Here is a 17399-nt window from a genome sequence, read left to right as displayed (position 1 = left end):
TCGTGCGACTGCTCAAGCGCGGGAGTGAAAGAATGATGAAGGTATCGTGTCAATGGCCGTGATGACACGCGACTCCAAGCCGATTACCACCGTCGCTTGTATCAATATTGATTGAACCGCCAATGTTGTACCTAGCGACAGAACTCAATCGAACATTGCTGCTTCCCGTTGTGACATCGGCAGAAAGAGTGCCGTTGCCCATGAGTTGGCTTTCCCACCAAGAATAGGGGGCGTTGCGTCCAACAGCCGGGTTTCGAACATTGCGACGAACGTAAACCGGTCCGTTGCCCAAGCTGACGCCAACAGCATTGGGGCTGGGCCTCAGAGCGTTCATGACATCGTAGGTGCGGTAGTCGCTGGAGAGTTGGTAGTTGGAGTAGCCAGGGGCCAGGACCTCGTCCGTGGCATCCTCGCCATTGACGGTAGCGTGGTGCATGCAAACTCCTGAGATGTACAGACGGGCATCAGCGACAACTTTGCCGCTGGGAATGTCGAAGGGGCGGACAAAGAGTGGCAGTGGCTGGCTATTATTCCGGCCAGGATAGTCGATCCAACGGGCTCGGTCCCAGTCAGACTGATCGAGCAGGCCGAGGGCTGCCCAAGAGCATCCCAGACTTTGACACGCCAGGCGACCGTATCGCGGGAGGTGAGGTTGATGCCGAACAGCACATTTTGCTCGTTGCCTTCAGTCTTCCCACTCTTCCAGATGAGGTGGCCGGCCTGTAGGTCGTCATCGGTGGCGGTCGCCTGTATCTCGTAGGCTGTTCGTCGGTCGGCCGGGCATATGTCATCAGACTCGGGACAGTCTCGAGTTTGTATCATCTGCCATGCGAGAGTAGGGCGAGGATTGCCGAGACCGAGAGGCGCGTCAGTACGGCCATCGACGCTGAGCTGACTGATCTTGACAGCGCCACAGAATGAGGCGGTTGATGTCGGTACTGAGGCCAGCATCAGGGCCGCAGTTGATATGGTCGCGTATAGACGCATTTTGCACCGTTTGAGAATGGTCGCCGCTGGAATCTGATCTGGGGGTCTCTGGCCGGAGGAGTTGAGACGTGGGTCGAAATTTCACAGGTCAATCTATAGGAGACATATCTCGCAGTCTGCTTGTTGGCAGCTGAAGGCGATACTTCTTTCCCAGTTGTTACCGCTACACTGACGAGGAGGGCAAGATTCGGGTTCTCGTCTCGTTGATCGTCCGGCATGATCATGATGATCTGAAGCGTCGCGACAAGAGACGGCGAGGAGTGTGCTCGATGGCTGATGGAATAGGGCCGAAGATCTCTTGGAGAAGCCTGGCATTTGTAGATGATTCAGTCGGTACAAGCCGTGGGTTTGCGGAAGCCATCCAATGAGGATGCACTGGTTGAATGCTTCAGCTTCTTGATGGGCAACGCAACGAGTGGCGGGGTTAAGCATGTCCCCGGACTTTGGCAGTGACTTGGGGCGATCCACCCCGCAAGAAGGTGACATCGTATCTTCTTCCGGAGTAATTAGGTGATATGGTATAAGATTGTATTTGTCTGTCTAGAGCGAAGCGCTATGCATTTCTCCGACACGAGAGTCTGCATAGAGGCGTGGTGCGCTCAGCACTTGCCGAGTGCCCCAGAGCGAAAGAGCGAAAGAGCGAAATTGAAAAGGGATTTCATCTCGTGTGTGAAAAGGTCAAAAGGCACAGAGCAGGTCTATCGTTGTCTGGATGAAAGGGATCTGTAAGTACAACTGAGGTCCGAAACGATGGTGATGGTGATGGTTATGGCCGGTGTTGGACTCGGACTTTTAAGTCTGGCTGCAGTGTCATGAACGTAACACGGAAGTGACATGAGTCAGGGCAGGTGCCTCCCAGTGGAGTGAGGAAGGATGACGACTCATTCGGTCTTTCCCCATTTCTTATCGGCATCTGTCATCTGCGATCGTCCGGGACACGACAGCACGTGATGTGATTCCCCGGATGCCAAGGGCGGCACACCGAAGCTCACCGTTCAAGTTCGGCGTCGTTCGGCAGCGAACCTCGGCATCTATGGGTTCACCCTCACTTCTACCGGCCGTCGTCGTCGCTTCTTCAACACCACTGCAAAGCATTTGCATTGGCCTTTTACATCTGCTCGTGCTCTGTCTCTCATTGTTGGTCAATTCCATTTGATCTCATAATATCCCGCGCTCCCCTGTGTCAGGAAGCTACTGCCCAGGCCCCAAACTTGAGGCGCCGGGTTGTGTATTATCATCAAGCTACCTATTCTCGCCTCATTCGCCATCTCCCACCATGTCGTTCCCCTTTACTACCACCGAGCAGATACTGCCCGGTGCCTACATTCGCGAATTCCCTCACGCTCTGAGCACCTCCCAGGAGTCGACCCTTCGTCTGGCCGTCAAGATCTACACACCAAAAGACAACACCTCTCCGCAGCCTGGTGATGTGACCCTAATCGCAGCCCACGCCAACGGCTTTCCCAAGGAGCTCTATGAGGCCATGTGGGCCGATCTTCATGCAGAGGCGGCCAAGGCCAACCCCCCCTTCCGTATCCGCCAGATCATCGCCGTGGACGCCGCCTGGCAGAACGCCTCGGCGCCTCTGAACGAGCACCTGCTCGGCAACGACCCGGGCTGGCTGGACTATCCCCGCGACATGCTGCACATAGTCAACACGCTGCGTCCTCCGCAGCCTCTCGTCGGCGTCGGCCACTCCTTTGGCGGCAACGCCATTGCCAACCTGGCCCTGCTGCACCCGCGCCTGCTCTCGACCGTCATCCTCCTCGACCCCGTCATCTCGCGCTGGTCCTCCAACGCCACAAGCGACGTCTCCCGCTCGCCGGCCGCCATGTCCATCGGCCGGCGCGACCTCTGGCCCTCGCGCGACGCCGCCCGCGCCGCCTTCGCCAAGTCCCCCTTCTACCGCGCCTGGGACCCGCGCGTGCTCGAGGCCTGGCTTGCCCACGGCCTACGCGACACGCCGACGCCGCTCTACCCCGAGCCCGGCCACGTCACCCTCGCGACGACCCGCCACCAGGAGGTCTTCACCTACTTCCGCCCGAGCTGGGACGCCTACGCCGCCGACGGCACGACGCTCGTGCGCCCCGACCTCGTCCCCGACCTCGACCCGGCCCTCAACAAGGGCTTCGTCACCTACCCCGTCTACCGCGCCGAGGGCGCCAACACGCTCGTGCGCCTGCCCAACCTGCGGCCCGGCTGCCTCTACCTCTTCGGCGGCACGAGCGACCTCTCGCTGCCTGAGCTGCGCGACGAGAAGATGCGCCTCACCGGCACCGGCGGCGGCGGCAGCGGCGGCGCCCGCGACGGCCGCGTGGAGGCCGTCACCCTGCCCGACAACGGACACCTCGTGCCCATGGAGGTGCCCGGCGTGTGCGCCGCCCACGCCGCGGGTTGGATCGGTCGCGAGATGGTGCGCTGGCGCCGGGAGCAGGCCGACTACGAGGCCTGGACGAGGAAGACCGTCGAGGAGAAGACACAGCTGTCGGACGAGTGGAAGAAGCGCCTCGTGCGCCCGCCCAAGCCGGGCAAGACCAAGACGGAGGCCAAGATCTGAAAGTGTGCTGTAGATGACGTGATGAATAGCCTCGTTCTATGCGTGCAGGAGTTTTGTGTACATCCCATGAGGCAGCTGTAGAAATTGAAGGATGGGTAGGGGGCGCGGCATGATTGTGGCTACTGGTTACAAGGCCAAGAGAACAAGATCACACATGTTTTTTTGAATATCATCATTACATACAGTTGACATTGTTCATATTCTATGCTTCGTCTTCCTCGTCTTCTTCATCCTCCTCCTCCCCCTCCTCCTCTAGTTGACCCTCCGCCGGCGGCACCCACAGCAGCAAACCCTCCTTGTCAATCTTCATCCCCTCCGTCGGGATGATCCGCAGCACTTTCTGGAAGTACTTGTCCCTGACGGCCAGGTTGGGCCGTACATAGGTACCCCTCACCAGCGGCAGCAGTCTGTACGTAACAGCTCGCCTGCTCACTGGCAACACGTGCAGCGTCGTCTGTTTCGCCCCTGAAAAGGCAAACTCTTCGCTCGGCTCAAGGCTCAGCCCAAACGTGAGGAAGTGGCTGGATGCATTCTCGATCGTCACGTCCAGGTGCATGAGTCCTGTGGAAGCGTTCACGTAGGACACGGACGCCAGTACGCGGGGTTCGGTGCCGAGGACAATGGAGCGCGGCACCAACATGGTCGTCGTGTTGACGGGGCTGCTCGGGTCGGCCGTGCCCCGGCGCCAGTGGAGGACAAAGGCCACATCGAGCGAGGCTGGGCCGCGGTCGTCGAGACTCAATTTCTGAACGATGAGGTCAAATTTGACTTCTTGCATCGACTTGGGAGGTATGATCAGCCCAGCTGGGGAAAGGTCAGGCCGCCCAGCTGCATGACCACGTGCCCCTGGGAGGCACGACAGTACTTTGGCTTCCATTTCGACCACTTGGAGGTCCTCAGTCGCGAATGACGCGTAATGACAGACGAGCGACCATCGCTGTGCTAGTCCGCGTGGATGAGCTATCAACTCTTCACGGTCCACTGTTTCCGGGGTGCCCTCGAAATCGAAGAGACTCGGCCATGGCTCCGGGTGAAGGCGGGGCACTATGTCGTAGTTTGCCTCAAAGGGGCTGACAATGGTGACCTGGAACGTCATGACCTGTATGATTGGTGTTGCAGGATCTGTGGCTAGGTGATAGCCAACCCTGGCAGTGATGTCATACGAAGTCGGCGCATCAGAGGGGCTGAGGTGCAGCACAGCTCGCTTCGACTGCGAGGCATCGATGCTACCGAGAACAAGGCCCTGAAATCTCGACTCTTCCTTGGCAGCCTTCACGCTTTGTTCTTCCAGTCCGTCGACTTGCACGCGAAGGGCAGGTATGTGCTCGCCAAACACATGGAGCTCTAGCTTGGCCGTTGCATCTGTATCTTCGGCGTTAAAAATATCGAGTGGTAGCTCAATCGATTCGTTGGCATAGTATTGCTGGAGGATGGCGCTTCGCCGGATTTCCATCTTGGGTGGCTTAGGCTGCACATGGATGGCATGTGAGCTCAAACGCGGTATGCGTCTCTTTGATAGCGAGGGACCAAACCAGACATCGGCCACATTCGCCGCCTGGAAACCAATGGTGTAATCGAGGGTGAACGCATCCGTATCGAAGTTCAGTACGACAGATGCAGCGCGCGCCTCGCCGGATTCGCGCAGCGGTATCGCCATCTCATACACTGACGTGCAGCCTGGCTTGATCTCCAGATCAGCTTGACCATTGAGGACGGAGCCCCGCTCGGCCTCTTCCACGTCTTCTGATTCTGGACCTGTCGTCTCTACAAGAGCTATGGCGGCTAGCGACGCGTTGTGCTTCTTCATCGTGCCCTTCGTCTTCTCCTCGATAGAATGATCGAGGGTGATCGTTTGCAAGCTTCCCGCGAAATTTACTCGCAGTTGCTTCAAAACTATTGGTGCAGAGTCTGGGAAAGCAGTTGACGTGACGGCAAGCTGTGCTTGACACGTTTCGCCAGCTTTGCCCTCTTCGGTTTTGAAAACGAATGATGCTGAGACGAAAGACGTCATATTGTCATCGCTTAAAGACACAATCGGCTTCGACTTGACGTTGACACCATCGAGAGACTTCGCCATGTCGTATGGCCAGTTTGGCCGCCGCGTGAAGTCTACAGCCAGTCAGATATGCATATCGGGTTGTGAACGGGCAGGTGAACTCACTTTTGTTCAAGAGCTCCCAGTCAATGGAGACAACAAGGTCCCCGAGCCCAACCTTGGCAGCAGCAGCCCTCAATAGCCAGCTGAGGTCTTCAGCAATATCCAACCATCCCTCGCTTCGGAATGACATGTCCACCCAGAGAGGCCTTAACAATGCGACGACGTCGTCCCAGGCTTTCAAGCGGGCCATCTCTCTGGCACAATCAAGTGACAGCTCCGCCGACACGCGATGCTGCCTGCGGACCTGGAACTCAGCTCTTGCGGCCATCAGACAGTCTATGATTAGTTGCGCATGGTTCGTGCCTTGGCCATCAAGAGGCGACTCCTCATACGGTGCAGGGCAGAGATACGTATCATAACTGTACGCGTTATTGGTCGCATTCGCACCTTCAGGCTTTGAGTCCGGGATTCGACGATGCTCCTCGGATATCGCATGGGCCAACGCACGACGAGAATGCAAGTGACGAGCTGCATCTCGATACCAGTAGCCTGTGTGGTGGAGCATCTCCCATGGTTGAAGTCGCTCGCCCATGACAACCTTTTCTGGCTGAATGTACAGGGACAGTGTGGGTGGCGCCAGCTGCGCCAGTTCCGCCTTGTCGATCAGATTCACCATGACAAGTGCCCATCTCGACTCCCACGCTTCCCAACCGTAGTTATTTGTGCCGCGCCCGCGCCGGTCGACAAAGTCTGCAATGCGATCACGGTGGGCACGCCATCTCCGTACGGCCGAAGTCGTCTGTCCATTCCATAAGGAGCATCGAATTGCTCGAATCGTGATGACATCGGTGAGAAGGCGTGCTTCATTCCACCGTGGGCTCCAACTTGGGATCATGTCCATAACATCCTCGCTCAAAACCCCCTCGTATGCCTGATCATATGATCTCAACGCCGAATCCATCTCCTGACGAAATTCGGCAAAGACACCGGCCTTGAAGTCGTAGCGAACGTTGCAGTCCTGCAGTGTCAACGTCTGCGATGTGCCACTCGTCGGGGGTACTGTGGGCTGAGGGGTCACGCCGCGGGTGCGCTTCTTCCTAGCATGGCGTCCAAGATCGCGGTAGTACTCGATCGAGTGGGAGTAAATGGTCGACAGGATACTGTCGGTGGTCTGCTCTAACTCTGTGAAAGAGTCCTGGGTCGGGATGTAGAAGAACGACTTCGGATCCATCGCCACACCTCTCCGAATGTTTTCTAGCCTTTCTTGAATATCTTCAGACAAGGACGGGGGCGACTCAGAGTCGTCACTCAGCAGAGCAACAACCAGGCGAGTCTTGTAGCCTGACTGGGTCAGCGCTAGCCTCAGTATGTTGATATCCTTCTTCAATTGGTTATCGTTCAGGGTAGCCATAGATGTGTCGGATGTGAGCGTGTAGAAGCACAGATACACACTGGGCACCATCTGCTGATGCTTCTGAATCCATTGCGCATCGATCAACCCATCGGGGTATAGAGGGGAGATGGGGCTCAGCGGCGAAAATGGCGAGTGTAAAACCGGGGGGAACTCGGGTGTTTCGATACCATCGGGCAGCCGGGCTCGGCGAGGAGGCAGCACAAAAGACTACACAGCGTCAGAACCGGCGACAATACAAGACCAGAGGTATATGATGGGTTGAGCTACCCTGCCTGTGAATGCAACCCTGAACTTGTAGGGCTTGGTAGCAAGCTGAGGATTCCATGGCTGGTCCCCTGCATCCTGGCCGGCAATGTATTCCCTCAGCGCCTCGGCCTCCTTCGTTTCTAGAGAGGGCAGCTGCGACTGTAACAGAACTCCCTGGTCTTTCAGCTCGTTGTCAAAGGGTAGCGCATTTGCTGGAGCCTCGGTCAATCCGGCAACGACGAGGAATGGGAGGTTGTGGTCCAGGCTCCCAGCTGGATAGCCGTCCATGCTGGCAACAAAACAGGTTTGTAAAGGATACCGAAAGTTTGGATTTGTCGGTCGGCAAGGTAATGACACGAATCGTATCTATCAATCTGAGAGTATTGGGTTAGGACAGAAACGAACGAGAAGTCGGTTCAAGACCTTGGGTACACATACAGTTCAGACTAGGATGCCCTACACAATCCGAAAGCCAGATGGCAGCGCAATCGAAGCTGCTGCTTTATTCGTATTTGTCCCTTAGAACGAGAGGTCCTCCAAAGACGCTGACGAGTGTTGGTCGCCTGGGGGTCTGATGCAGTGAATGCGACAGCCCACTTGGACAGCCATCACAGGTCCTACTACCCACGCCTAGCTAAGCCCGGCGCTAACCCCATTGAAGTGGAACTCTACTCCTTGCAGACCAAGCAGGCGTACCTGACCGCGCAGAGGGAGCTTTACAGTGAGGGCCTGGTTATCGATGTGTCCAGCGGGCCGCTGTGGGACACTGCCAGCTGAAAGGCCCCGTATCGGGACTGGCGTTATCTCCTAAAGTGCTTTGGGTGCGCCAATGAGGGGCGCGCCTCTGATTGGCTGTACAGCGGGACATGCGCTCATGAGACAGCCTGGATAGGCTTTGAGCTTGCAGCCTCGCGGTCAGTGTCTGTCTCTCTTTCCGTGCATCGTCCACTTGTCGTGCTCTTCTTCCTGCCTCGCCTCGTCATAGCATTGTGCGCAGAGATTGAGACCTGTGTTTCCCCCACACCTCACCGTCACGACAACGCCCCATTAGAAGCACTGCTTCGTACTCCGATCATCCATCTTATTCTCGCAACTTTTCCCGCAAGACACACAAACGCTTCCCCACACTCTGGGCGTCTTGCGACAATCGTCGCCTGGGCTCCCCCGATCTACCTCCCGTCACGACCACCCCACGACACCCTCCGAAAACACTGCCCTGGGGCACCCATTTCTGCGATGGCTTCGCAACAAGCAATCATAAGCGAAACAGTCGCTGCGATGAAGAAAGCTATGAAGCGAACAGCATACGGTCCGGCCTACCCAACTTTGTTCTGTGTCCCAGCAATTACGTCGGCGTCGCTAACCGCTTCCTTGCGTAGAGGAATCGACACGAAATCGACATACAGCATCGCGCACAGCTCAGAGCGAGCTCTATTTGCGCACAGGGCCAGCTTGTACCTCCTTCTGGCCCCGAAGTCTACAAAGAGGCAAGTTTTTTTCTTGTCACCCTACGATTGATGCCGGCCAACTCTAACAGCGAATAGGAGGTTGAGTACGCCGGCCAGCAGCGCTACATCATCCATCGCAATGCTCCCATTGTCGATGATGAGGGCTACGAGGTCGAGAGTGACGACGACGACGAGCGCGCCCAGGACGCTATCGCCGCCGCCGCCGAGTTCGACCCTTATAACAACGTCCGCCTTGAACGTGCGTGCCGCTTCATACCCGACCGAAAGAACAACACTAATCCTCTTTCGCAGAACTTCTCGCGCCCCTCACAGCTTCGACCGATCTTCCGACACATCCTACCATTTCAAAACCCTTCGTCTCAAAAACTCTTACTGGCCTCACGGATCAGAGCTGCGACATCATGCGGAAGGAAAACAAATCTCTGTGGCGAATCAAGCACCTCTTTACCAGACTCGTTGGCGACCACACATGGGCCCCCTGCGAATTGATGCTCGGCTCGGACGATGTTGGCCTGTTTGCGAACGACCATTTTGCTCCCCTCCGAGCCCAACAAATTCCGGAGGTAGCTGTCGCACAAAATGCCAGCGAACCCGGAGCTGCTGTTGCCAACGACGAAACCACACTGAGCAAGACTCTCGATAGCCACGAGAGGTCTGCAGGCGGCGATCAGACGGGAGACCTGACGACAGCAGGAACAGGGGAGGGGGATGTCTCGATGGTTGATCCGGATGAAACGATTACGGAGAACCCGCAAGACACCAAGGACGATTTAGAGCCGGTGCCTCAGACGGACGACAAACCCGAGCCAGACGCCGCAGTCGCGATAACAAATGGAGATGGTGCAGTGCCGAACCGCCCGGGGAATCCGCCAGTTGTGCAAAAGCCCTCGGGCGAGAACAGCGAGCACGTCAACGGCACTGGCAATAGCAATGGCAATGAACCAGCGCCCGCCACAAATGGCCATTTGAACGCACATGCAGATGGGCCTCCGAGAACTTCGCTGCCGCATTCTGGACTCACGGTTAAAGCCAGCAATGGCAGTGAAGCTATGTCTGTGGTGTCGGAACTTCTCGAGGATATCTTCATTCACCCACTCTACCAGTCACCAGCCAATGCCGAGCCGGATCGAGGAGGCCTTTCTGTGGACGAGGCCAACGATATGCGACAGCTCGTCGCACTTTATGTGCAGAAACAGGAAGAGGTCTGCCGGGGAGCGGAGAAGTTGCACGAAGGCCTCCTGAAGGCCGACCGACTACGCAAAACCGTGCTTCAGTGGTCCAAGGCGGAGGCCCACTGTGGGCCAAATCGTGATATGTCTGATGGCGAGGACTGGTATGACAAGGAGGAGTGGGGATTGACGGAAGACTTGAAGAAGGGTCAGGACGAGGAAGAGGAGGAGACTGGCACGTCGACGAAGAAGACCAGAAACCGAAGGTAGCGACGGTCTCTGATGTGATATGAAGTTGGCGTCGGTTCACGGGGCGTCTTTGTCAGGCATTATTCTTATTTCTGGGAGCGAGGCGTTAAGGATCAGTGGTAAGCAGTACCTCTTCGAGACATACATACAGTCAAATCGTAACTCTCAGTTTCAACTTGGAGACTAGGATTGTATCAAATGGTGACTTTTCGAACATTTTGGCTTTCCATCCGGGCTCGTGTCCAGCACTGACAACACAGCAGTGGGAGTTGGGTGACCAGATGGAAAACAGCTAGCTCACTTGAGCCGATTGTTGCCAGTGGCATGGATGGTGCTCAGGCCACGTGAATGTTCGCAACAGTGCAGAAGAGCCAGCCAAACACCACCCTGGACAGGCTGGAAGCGATCACACTTAAAAGTGGGTAACCCTCAAGCTCCCATAACCGAAACCCTTTCCTTTCTCTTCTCCCCTGCCTTCATGCCATCTACACCTCTTTCCCTCCTAGAAACTTGCATGAACCCCCGTTACTCTACCACTTAAATTGTCTTCGAAGATGGCACCCGTCGAGAATGTCAGTCCAGCTCTGGTCGACTTCAACCAGAAGTCCCTCTTTGGTACGTGGAGAACCCCATGACGTACCTGCGTGGTGCTCGCCCGCTGGGAGCTTGGGCCAAAAGTCTGGGGAAGCTCTTATTGACGAGGCATGAACAGCGTCTGCCTGTGCGATCATGTTCAACCCTCTTTTCTGGAAGTCAGTATTCAGTTCTCTTGATCCCGCATGGACCTGGCTAACATGATTCCAGCATCGTTGCGAGACAAGGTGCGTAGGGTCGCTCGACCTCACCAGGCAGTACCACGATCTAACCGAGAACTGACCATCCCCGCTCGGCGCTGATAGAATACAACAACAAGCTCCTAACGAAGCTCTTTGGCGGCCGCTCGCAGACGGCGTGTTACGCCCTCGCCGCAACCATCTTCTTGCTCGGCCTCTTCCGCGACGGCCTCTACGAGCGCGCGCTGCGCCACCAGCCCACGCACCCAGCGCTTGATACCGACCTCGCCAACTACGCGGGCTATGCCCTCCTCGCCGCCGGCAACGTGCTCGTCATCACGTCGACCTACCGCCTCGGCATCACGGGCACCTTTCCTCGGCGACTACTTTGGCATCCTCATGGACGACATTGTGACCGGCTTTCCCTTCAGCGTCACGGGACGCGCCCATGTACAACGGCTCCACCATGAGCTTCCTCGGGCACGGCGCTGCTGTACGGCAAGCCCCGCCGGCATCCTGCTCACCCTCTGGGTCTTGACCGTCTACACCGTCGCCCTGCGCTATGAGAACCCCTTCACCGCCGGCATCTACGCCAAGCGCGACCGCGAGAGGGCCGCCGCCGGCCCTGGCAAGGAGGCCAAGAAGGTGCGGTAAATGAGGCCCGAGAGGGTGGCCAGCTTCAACAGCTATGGTGGTTGCCGCGTCAGAGGGCGGGACCAGACGCCCTTTGGCGCGAGGGAGGGCTTTTCACCCCGCGCGGGCGATGATCGCTCGCCCTGTAGGAGTAGATCTTCACGTACAGACTCCTAGGACGCGCCGCCCGAGACAGATCGGTCCCAGCATCACGGGACAGAGGCTTCACCGCCGCTGTCGGGTTCCTTGACATGTCAACGACGGGCCGGAGACTGGGGGACAATTTTAGTGTCGAATTGGAGAGCGGAAGGGATGTTGATGATAGTGGTGGGGAAAGGTCGGGGTCGAGGACAGCCTTCAACAAAGAGAAGTGGCTGCGGATGCCCGGAGAAGCCGCGGGGGAGGCGGTTGCTTGGGTGTGCTTCGGAGCACAAGGGACAAAACGGGAAAGAGAGGCAAAGAAAGATTGCCGGATTAGATAGCTTCACTCCACAACAGTCACAGTATAGTAGTTGCGACAACCCGTCGCGACCACTGTCGTCATACTTTTTTTCCCTTCGTGATGATGCCTGAAATGCTGAGCGGTTTCAGACCAAGCGCCCTTTCATTTGCACAACCAGGTGCACAACGGCATGGGGCGGACGAGGAAGGGCACGAGGGCAGAATATATGTGACAAATGCGCTCACAAAATAGCCTTGTCGCCTGGGCTGCGATGCGTTGGCCGAAAGTGGGGGTCAGAATGGCGAGCAGACACCGAGCTGCCATGGCCCGGCTGCTAATAGCACGACGACGGACCGCCCTGGCGCCAAGCACGAGGAAAAGACGGAATCCATTCCATGCCGGCAATCATGTGTGACGTCCGAAGTTTGAGGATGGACTAGGCCTGGATGGATGTTGGTGTCTTTGAAGCACATGGGGTTTTTTTATTCCTCTGGCTGGCTGACGATGAATGGCAGATGCTGAAAGGACTTTCAGTGTAAGGTACCTAGGTACCCATGGTAGCTAGTGGATTGTTATCTTATAAGGCCGCAAATAAATCCAGTCCTTCGGATTAAACGGCTGCTCCACCTCTCACTGAAGTCTTTGACAAAGAAAGACTCGGCCAGCGAAACTAAAGCATCATGCGGCAATCTGATGTCATATTTCGGCGTTGGACCTGATTGACGTTGTCAGACCCCTATGTTATAGTCACCAGGCCACCAACGCCTTCTACCGTCTGCTGGAGCACTTCAGAAGGAAACAAGGACAGATCCACCTCACCTTTGACCATTGAACCACAAAGCAATTCTCAAAGATGACACCGATCGGCAGCACCGGATCGGCCACCCCATTGCGTGGGATCTCTCCAAGGATGCTAAGGTGACCCACCAACCCTTCAGACCTCCACCGGCACTCACCGAGCCAGCCGAATCGCCGAGCACGGCTTGAAGTGGCTAGCCAGGGACAGAGACAATAACCCCTCAATTAATCCGCCAATGGCCTCGCCGTTTCTGACATCATCCCGACCATCGGCACCCGCCCAGACCCTGAATCGATCGAGCTCTTGGGGAGCAAAGCAACCTTTTTCAATCCGAACGGGCGGAATGTCGAGACCTTCTCGACGAGTCGCGGACCCCCACCGAGTCTATCCTCCTTGAGGGTTTTTGGAGGTCAACAAGGGGCGCCACGGGACGGGAAAGCATGTCCCAGCCTTTGGGGGTGGACTGCTGTGGGGTGAGTGTCACTTGCTCGTCTCGAGTTGCGGCGATGTGGAGGGGGGGGAGTAGTCGCTGCCGTGAAATGTGGTCGCCGTGACGCATTTTCCTCGACGTGCCATTCTTGTCTCTCGCTTCCCATTCTTCCCTCAACGCACCAGCATACCCACGGTCCACTGACGATCATCACTATCCGGAATTTCTTCTTCAAGAGCCAGTCTTACAGTTTCTTCATCTTACATACTAGCCAGCCAAACAAGGGCTGGTCCCTATTCCCCGGCGCAAAGGAGTTTGATCCCTGTTAGAAGACGTTCATCATGGCGGATCGCACACAAATCAATGGTACATCCCATGGCCTCACTAACGGGGTTCGCGATGAAACTGTCAATGGTGCCGCCAGCGGTTTGGCCAACGGTGTAGAGGATGCCAGCAAGCGCGGTTTCATCGGCGCCATTGACCAAGGCACAACCTCTACTCGCTTCATCATCTTTGAGGTTGCCACTGGTGAGCCTGTAGCGAAACACCAGCTCGAGATCGAGAACCATCACCCGCACCCCGGGTCAGTCATCTATGGGATCACGAATCATGACAATATGGACGGACACCTTACTGACCCGACAATCACAGGTGGCATGAGCATGATCCCAAAGAATTGCTCCACAGCGTCACGACGTGTATGGAGGCTGCGTTTGCCGACTTTGTAGAACTCGGTCACACGAAAGACGACCTGAAAGCCATAGGTATTACCAACCAACGGGAGACCACCATCGTCTGGGACGATCGCACCGGCGAGACTCTCCACAACGCCATCGTCTGGTCAGACACGCGCACGGCGGATAAGGCACGTCAAATCAACGAGCAGGCAACAAGCAAGACGATCTCTGATCTAACTGGTCTGCCTGTCTCGACATATCCATCGGCCATCAAGCTATCATGGCTGCTGAATAACGTTGACGAGGTCCGTCAGGTCTGGGAAGATGGTCACCTCATGTTTGGCACCGTCGATACCTGGCTTGTGTACTGCCTCAATGGCGGCTCCAAGGCCAAGGAGCCTGTCCATGTCACCGATTCCACCAACGCCTCTCGCACCATGCTTATGAACTTGAGGACCCTACACTGGGAGGATAGCATCATTCAAACCTTTGGCCTCGACAAACACCCCCTGAGGCTGCCACGGATCGTTTCATCGTCTGATCCGAACGCCTTTGGCAGTATTTTTTCCGGTCCGCTTGAGGGTGTTCGTATCACGGGCTGTCTTGGGGACCAATCCGCGGCTCTGGTTGGACAATGTGCCTTTGCACCAGGTCAGGCCAAGAACACATACGGCACCGGCTGCTTCCTTCTGTACAATGTTGGTAAGGAGAGGCCGGATCTTCGCGGTTCTGGTTCGGGCCTCATTAGCACCGTGGCATACGATTTTGCGACGACGGGCGAGTTTCGCCAGGCAACATATGCACTCGAAGGTAGTATCGCGACAGCGGGATCAGGTGTCAAGTTTCTGGTCAAGAACCTGGGTCTTGGCAACGATGCCCATGATATTAATGCGCTGGCGAACTCAGTGCCCGATTCGGGCGGTGTAGTTTTTGTCACTGCTTTCAGCGGCTTGCTTGCACCATACTGGATCGATGATGCTCGAGGCACGCTTTGTAAGTTACCCAAGCCCCCGTTGTGCCAATTTTTTGAATACTAATGTGTCATCAGTCGGTCTCACTCAGTTCACACAAAAGGGACATATCGCACGAGCAACTCTCGATGCCACATGCTATCAGGCAAAGGCCATCCTTGACGCCATGGCTAAGCAATCTGGAAGTCATCTCGACTCTCTTGCCGTTGATGGCGGTCTGTCCAACTCAGACCTGTGCATGCAGTCCCAGGCTGACATCAGTGGCATTCCCATTGATCGTCCGCCATGCACGAGATTCCGGCTCTCGGCGCCGCCTACGCCGCCCGGCCCTGGCATCGGTGCTTGGACGATGGACGAGCTGATTGCTATGAACGCACGCAAGCAGGGTACTCGGAGGTTCGAGCCCAACGCGGAGAAGAAGGCTGAATACGAAAAGATGTACCGAAAGTGGGGTCAGGCCGTACAGATGAGTCGCGGATGGGCTACGGATGAGGATGCGACTGCTTCTTCTAAAGAACAGTCCGTCTCCTCCAGCGAGGAGGATGCTCCGTTCGACTTGGAGCACATGAACTAGGAAGCAACCCATGTGCAGAACGGAGATTCAGACGTGTTGGACCCTGAAGCGGAGTTAGGGTGCCTTAAGCAGTGGTGGGTCAAGGGCAAGTTTCGGCGCGTCGTGCCAGAAGACGAGCCCTCCTTGAAGAACGGGGCGGCATGGCCCGAGTATGGACTGTACCTAACCGCCGTGGAAGAGCAGTGGTCAGCGGTCCGCAAGCGGTACCTAGATGCCGCGGCTGAGAAGTGTGCTCGCAAGAAGGCGCGGATCGAAGCGGAGGACCGTGACAGGGCGGATGTCGCCATGGCAGCGTAGACCTTGTCGGCGGAGGCGTTGGGATCGATGTGATTGGGTGTTTGGCTTGGTGTTTTGGCGCAGCTGGCTCGAGGCCAGCATGGCAGGATTGGTATGGCTGGGCAGGAGCTGCTCGAAAGGCAGAGAGCAGTTAGACAAGTTAGACGTCAGAGCATTACAAGCGTAGCAAGTTCTCTCAAGTTCTCCCGTTGCTGCGGACTAGTAACGTTGTTTGATCCCTTTTGTTTTATTTCCTTTTCATTCATCATGCCGGGTATCTGTGGTTTGTTTGCCTGTCACATCTAACCGTGTCTGCAGATAGTAGGTGATACAAGAACACCAAGAAAATTTGGACCATCAAGTAAATGGTCGCATCCGACCTCATTTCCAGACCGCACTGCGAGGCAGTTGTAGTGAGTGGCGGAGGCCATTCAGACAGATGAACCCCCCTTCTCACCTGAGGCTCAGACAACAAGAATTTTGGAAGCAAACCCACGCCGATGGGTATCACACTTTTTTTTTTGCCATTGGTCGCTCCTCCTCTCCCCCGTGTGTCGTCTTTCGTGCCGGTTTCCCCACCCCCCCTTTTTTTCCGTTCCGAGGGAAAAAAACACGCTTCCAAGAAAGGTCCAAAAAAAGTGCGAGTGCCTGCTATACATACAAGTCCATACAATCCAGGCGAGATGACAGGAAATCAAAGCATGAACCGAAGAGGACGTCGAGAGAACGGACTGAGAGTACCATTTGTGCCTCAACCCCGCCGCTTTTTCCTTTCCCCTTTTGACGCGCCGAGTGCTAGAGCAGCACGTGTTGTCGTCGCTATGGATCACGTTTCCTTGATATTTTCGGATTATGGATTCCTCGTCTGCTCTCGAGAGTGGAGTTGTGTTCTGAATGATTAAGAGTGATGATTTGCAAGAGTGTGGTGAGAAGAGAAGCTGGAGAAGTACGAGCAGGGCAAGTCTGCCACATCTTCGCCGTTGGTTCGTTTTCGATGCCGGTGCCAGCAACACATGGAACATTTACATAATGATGGCAGGCACATCAACGTTGGCCTTGATGCTCTTGTGGGGAAGAACGCTGCCGCCGTTGACGTAAATCTCATCAGCAATGGTGACATCGTCTCCCAGCACCGTGACGTTCTCGAGACGGGCCCACTTGCCGACAGTGCTGTTCCAGCCGACAATGGTGCTCTTCACCCAGGCGTGGTCCTTGACCTTGGAACCAGATAGCAGAACGCAGCGTTGGAGACGGACACCGTCGCCGATGACGACACCAGGGCCGATGGTGACATTGGGACCAATACGGCAGTGCTTGCCGATTTTGGCGGAGGGGTCGATCAGAACGTTGCCGCCGTGGACGTAAGACTCGGACGCAGGGGCCAGCTCCTTGCAGCCCTTCTTGGTGAGTGACGACAGGTACAGACAGGTACCGGTGAGGAAATCCTTGGGCTGACCAACATCCATCCAGAAGCCCTCAAGGTCGAAGCTGTGGAGCTGGCCGTCGCGGACAATGGCAGGGAAGGTCTCTTGCTCGATGGAGGTAGGGCGCAGTTCGATGCGCTTGAGCACGGAGGTGTTGAGAATGTACATGCCGGCGTTGATGCGGGTACCGACGAACTCGACAGGCTTCTCA

The 17399-nt window shown here is 56.3% G+C and overlaps 7 protein-coding genes across 7 annotated transcripts in view; 4 read left to right on the top strand and 3 right to left on the bottom strand.

The window, feature by feature from the left end:
* The window catches only part of VDBG_08031 (alpha-L-rhamnosidase), a gene marked incomplete at both ends in the record, with an annotated part of 2264 nt that extends 1277 nt beyond the window's left edge, over positions 1-987 (bottom strand). The window contains 2 exons of the mRNA XM_003001726.1: positions 88-574; positions 634-987. Of these exons, the coding sequence (XP_003001772.1) occupies positions 88-574; positions 634-987 (841 nt within the window). The remainder of the gene's footprint in view (positions 1-87; positions 575-633) is intronic.
* A 1276-nt stretch (positions 988-2263) lies between these two features.
* Positions 2264-3544, top strand: VDBG_08030 (conserved hypothetical protein; the record flags this gene model as incomplete). Its single annotated transcript, XM_003001725.1, has 1 exon — positions 2264-3544. One exon carries the CDS (start codon positions 2264-2266, stop codon positions 3542-3544), a length of 1281 nt encoding a protein of 426 aa, XP_003001771.1.
* Positions 3545-3714: 170 nt separating this feature from the next.
* Positions 3715-7590, bottom strand: VDBG_08029 (conserved hypothetical protein; the record flags this gene model as incomplete). Its single annotated transcript, XM_003001724.1, has 3 exons — positions 3715-5653; positions 5706-7263; positions 7324-7590. 3 exons carry the CDS (start codon positions 7588-7590, stop codon positions 3747-3749), a joined length of 3732 nt encoding a protein of 1243 aa, XP_003001770.1.
* Positions 7591-8538: 948 nt separating this feature from the next.
* VDBG_08028 (conserved hypothetical protein) lies at positions 8539-10370 on the top strand (the record flags this gene model as incomplete). The annotated part of the gene is made up of 3 exons (XM_003001723.1): positions 8539-8793; positions 8847-9009; positions 9063-10370. The coding sequence occupies 3 exons, from the start codon at positions 8539-8541 to the stop codon at positions 10208-10210; spliced, it is 1566 nt and encodes a 521-aa protein (XP_003001769.1).
* A 332-nt stretch (positions 10371-10702) lies between these two features.
* VDBG_08027 (methylene-fatty-acyl-phospholipid synthase) lies at positions 10703-11603 on the top strand (the record flags this gene model as incomplete). The annotated part of the gene is made up of 4 exons (XM_003001722.1): positions 10703-10804; positions 10902-10941; positions 10994-11010; positions 11089-11603. 4 exons carry the CDS (start codon positions 10744-10746, stop codon positions 11430-11432), a joined length of 462 nt encoding a protein of 153 aa, XP_003001768.1.
* Positions 11604-13607: 2004 nt separating this feature from the next.
* On the top strand, positions 13608-15488 carry VDBG_08026 (glycerol kinase; the record flags this gene model as incomplete). Its single annotated transcript, XM_003001721.1, has 3 exons — positions 13608-13849; positions 13918-14936; positions 14992-15488. 3 exons carry the CDS (start codon positions 13608-13610, stop codon positions 15486-15488), a joined length of 1758 nt encoding a protein of 585 aa, XP_003001767.1.
* A 1298-nt stretch (positions 15489-16786) lies between these two features.
* Positions 16787-17399, bottom strand: part of VDBG_08025 (mannose-1-phosphate guanyltransferase) — a gene marked incomplete at both ends in the record, with an annotated part of 1391 nt that continues 778 nt past the window's right edge. Inside the window, one exon of the mRNA XM_003001720.1 lies at positions 16787-17395. Coding sequence (XP_003001766.1) covers positions 16787-17395 — 609 coding nt within the window. The remainder of the gene's footprint in view (positions 17396-17399) is intronic.

This window comes from Verticillium alfalfae, genomic scaffold (assembly GCF_000150825.1).
Source record: "Verticillium alfalfae VaMs.102 supercont1.11 genomic scaffold, whole genome shotgun sequence".
NCBI classification, from domain to species: Eukaryota; Fungi; Ascomycota; class Sordariomycetes; order Glomerellales; family Plectosphaerellaceae; genus Verticillium; species Verticillium alfalfae.
This window is presented reverse-complemented; position numbering and strand designations above follow the sequence as displayed.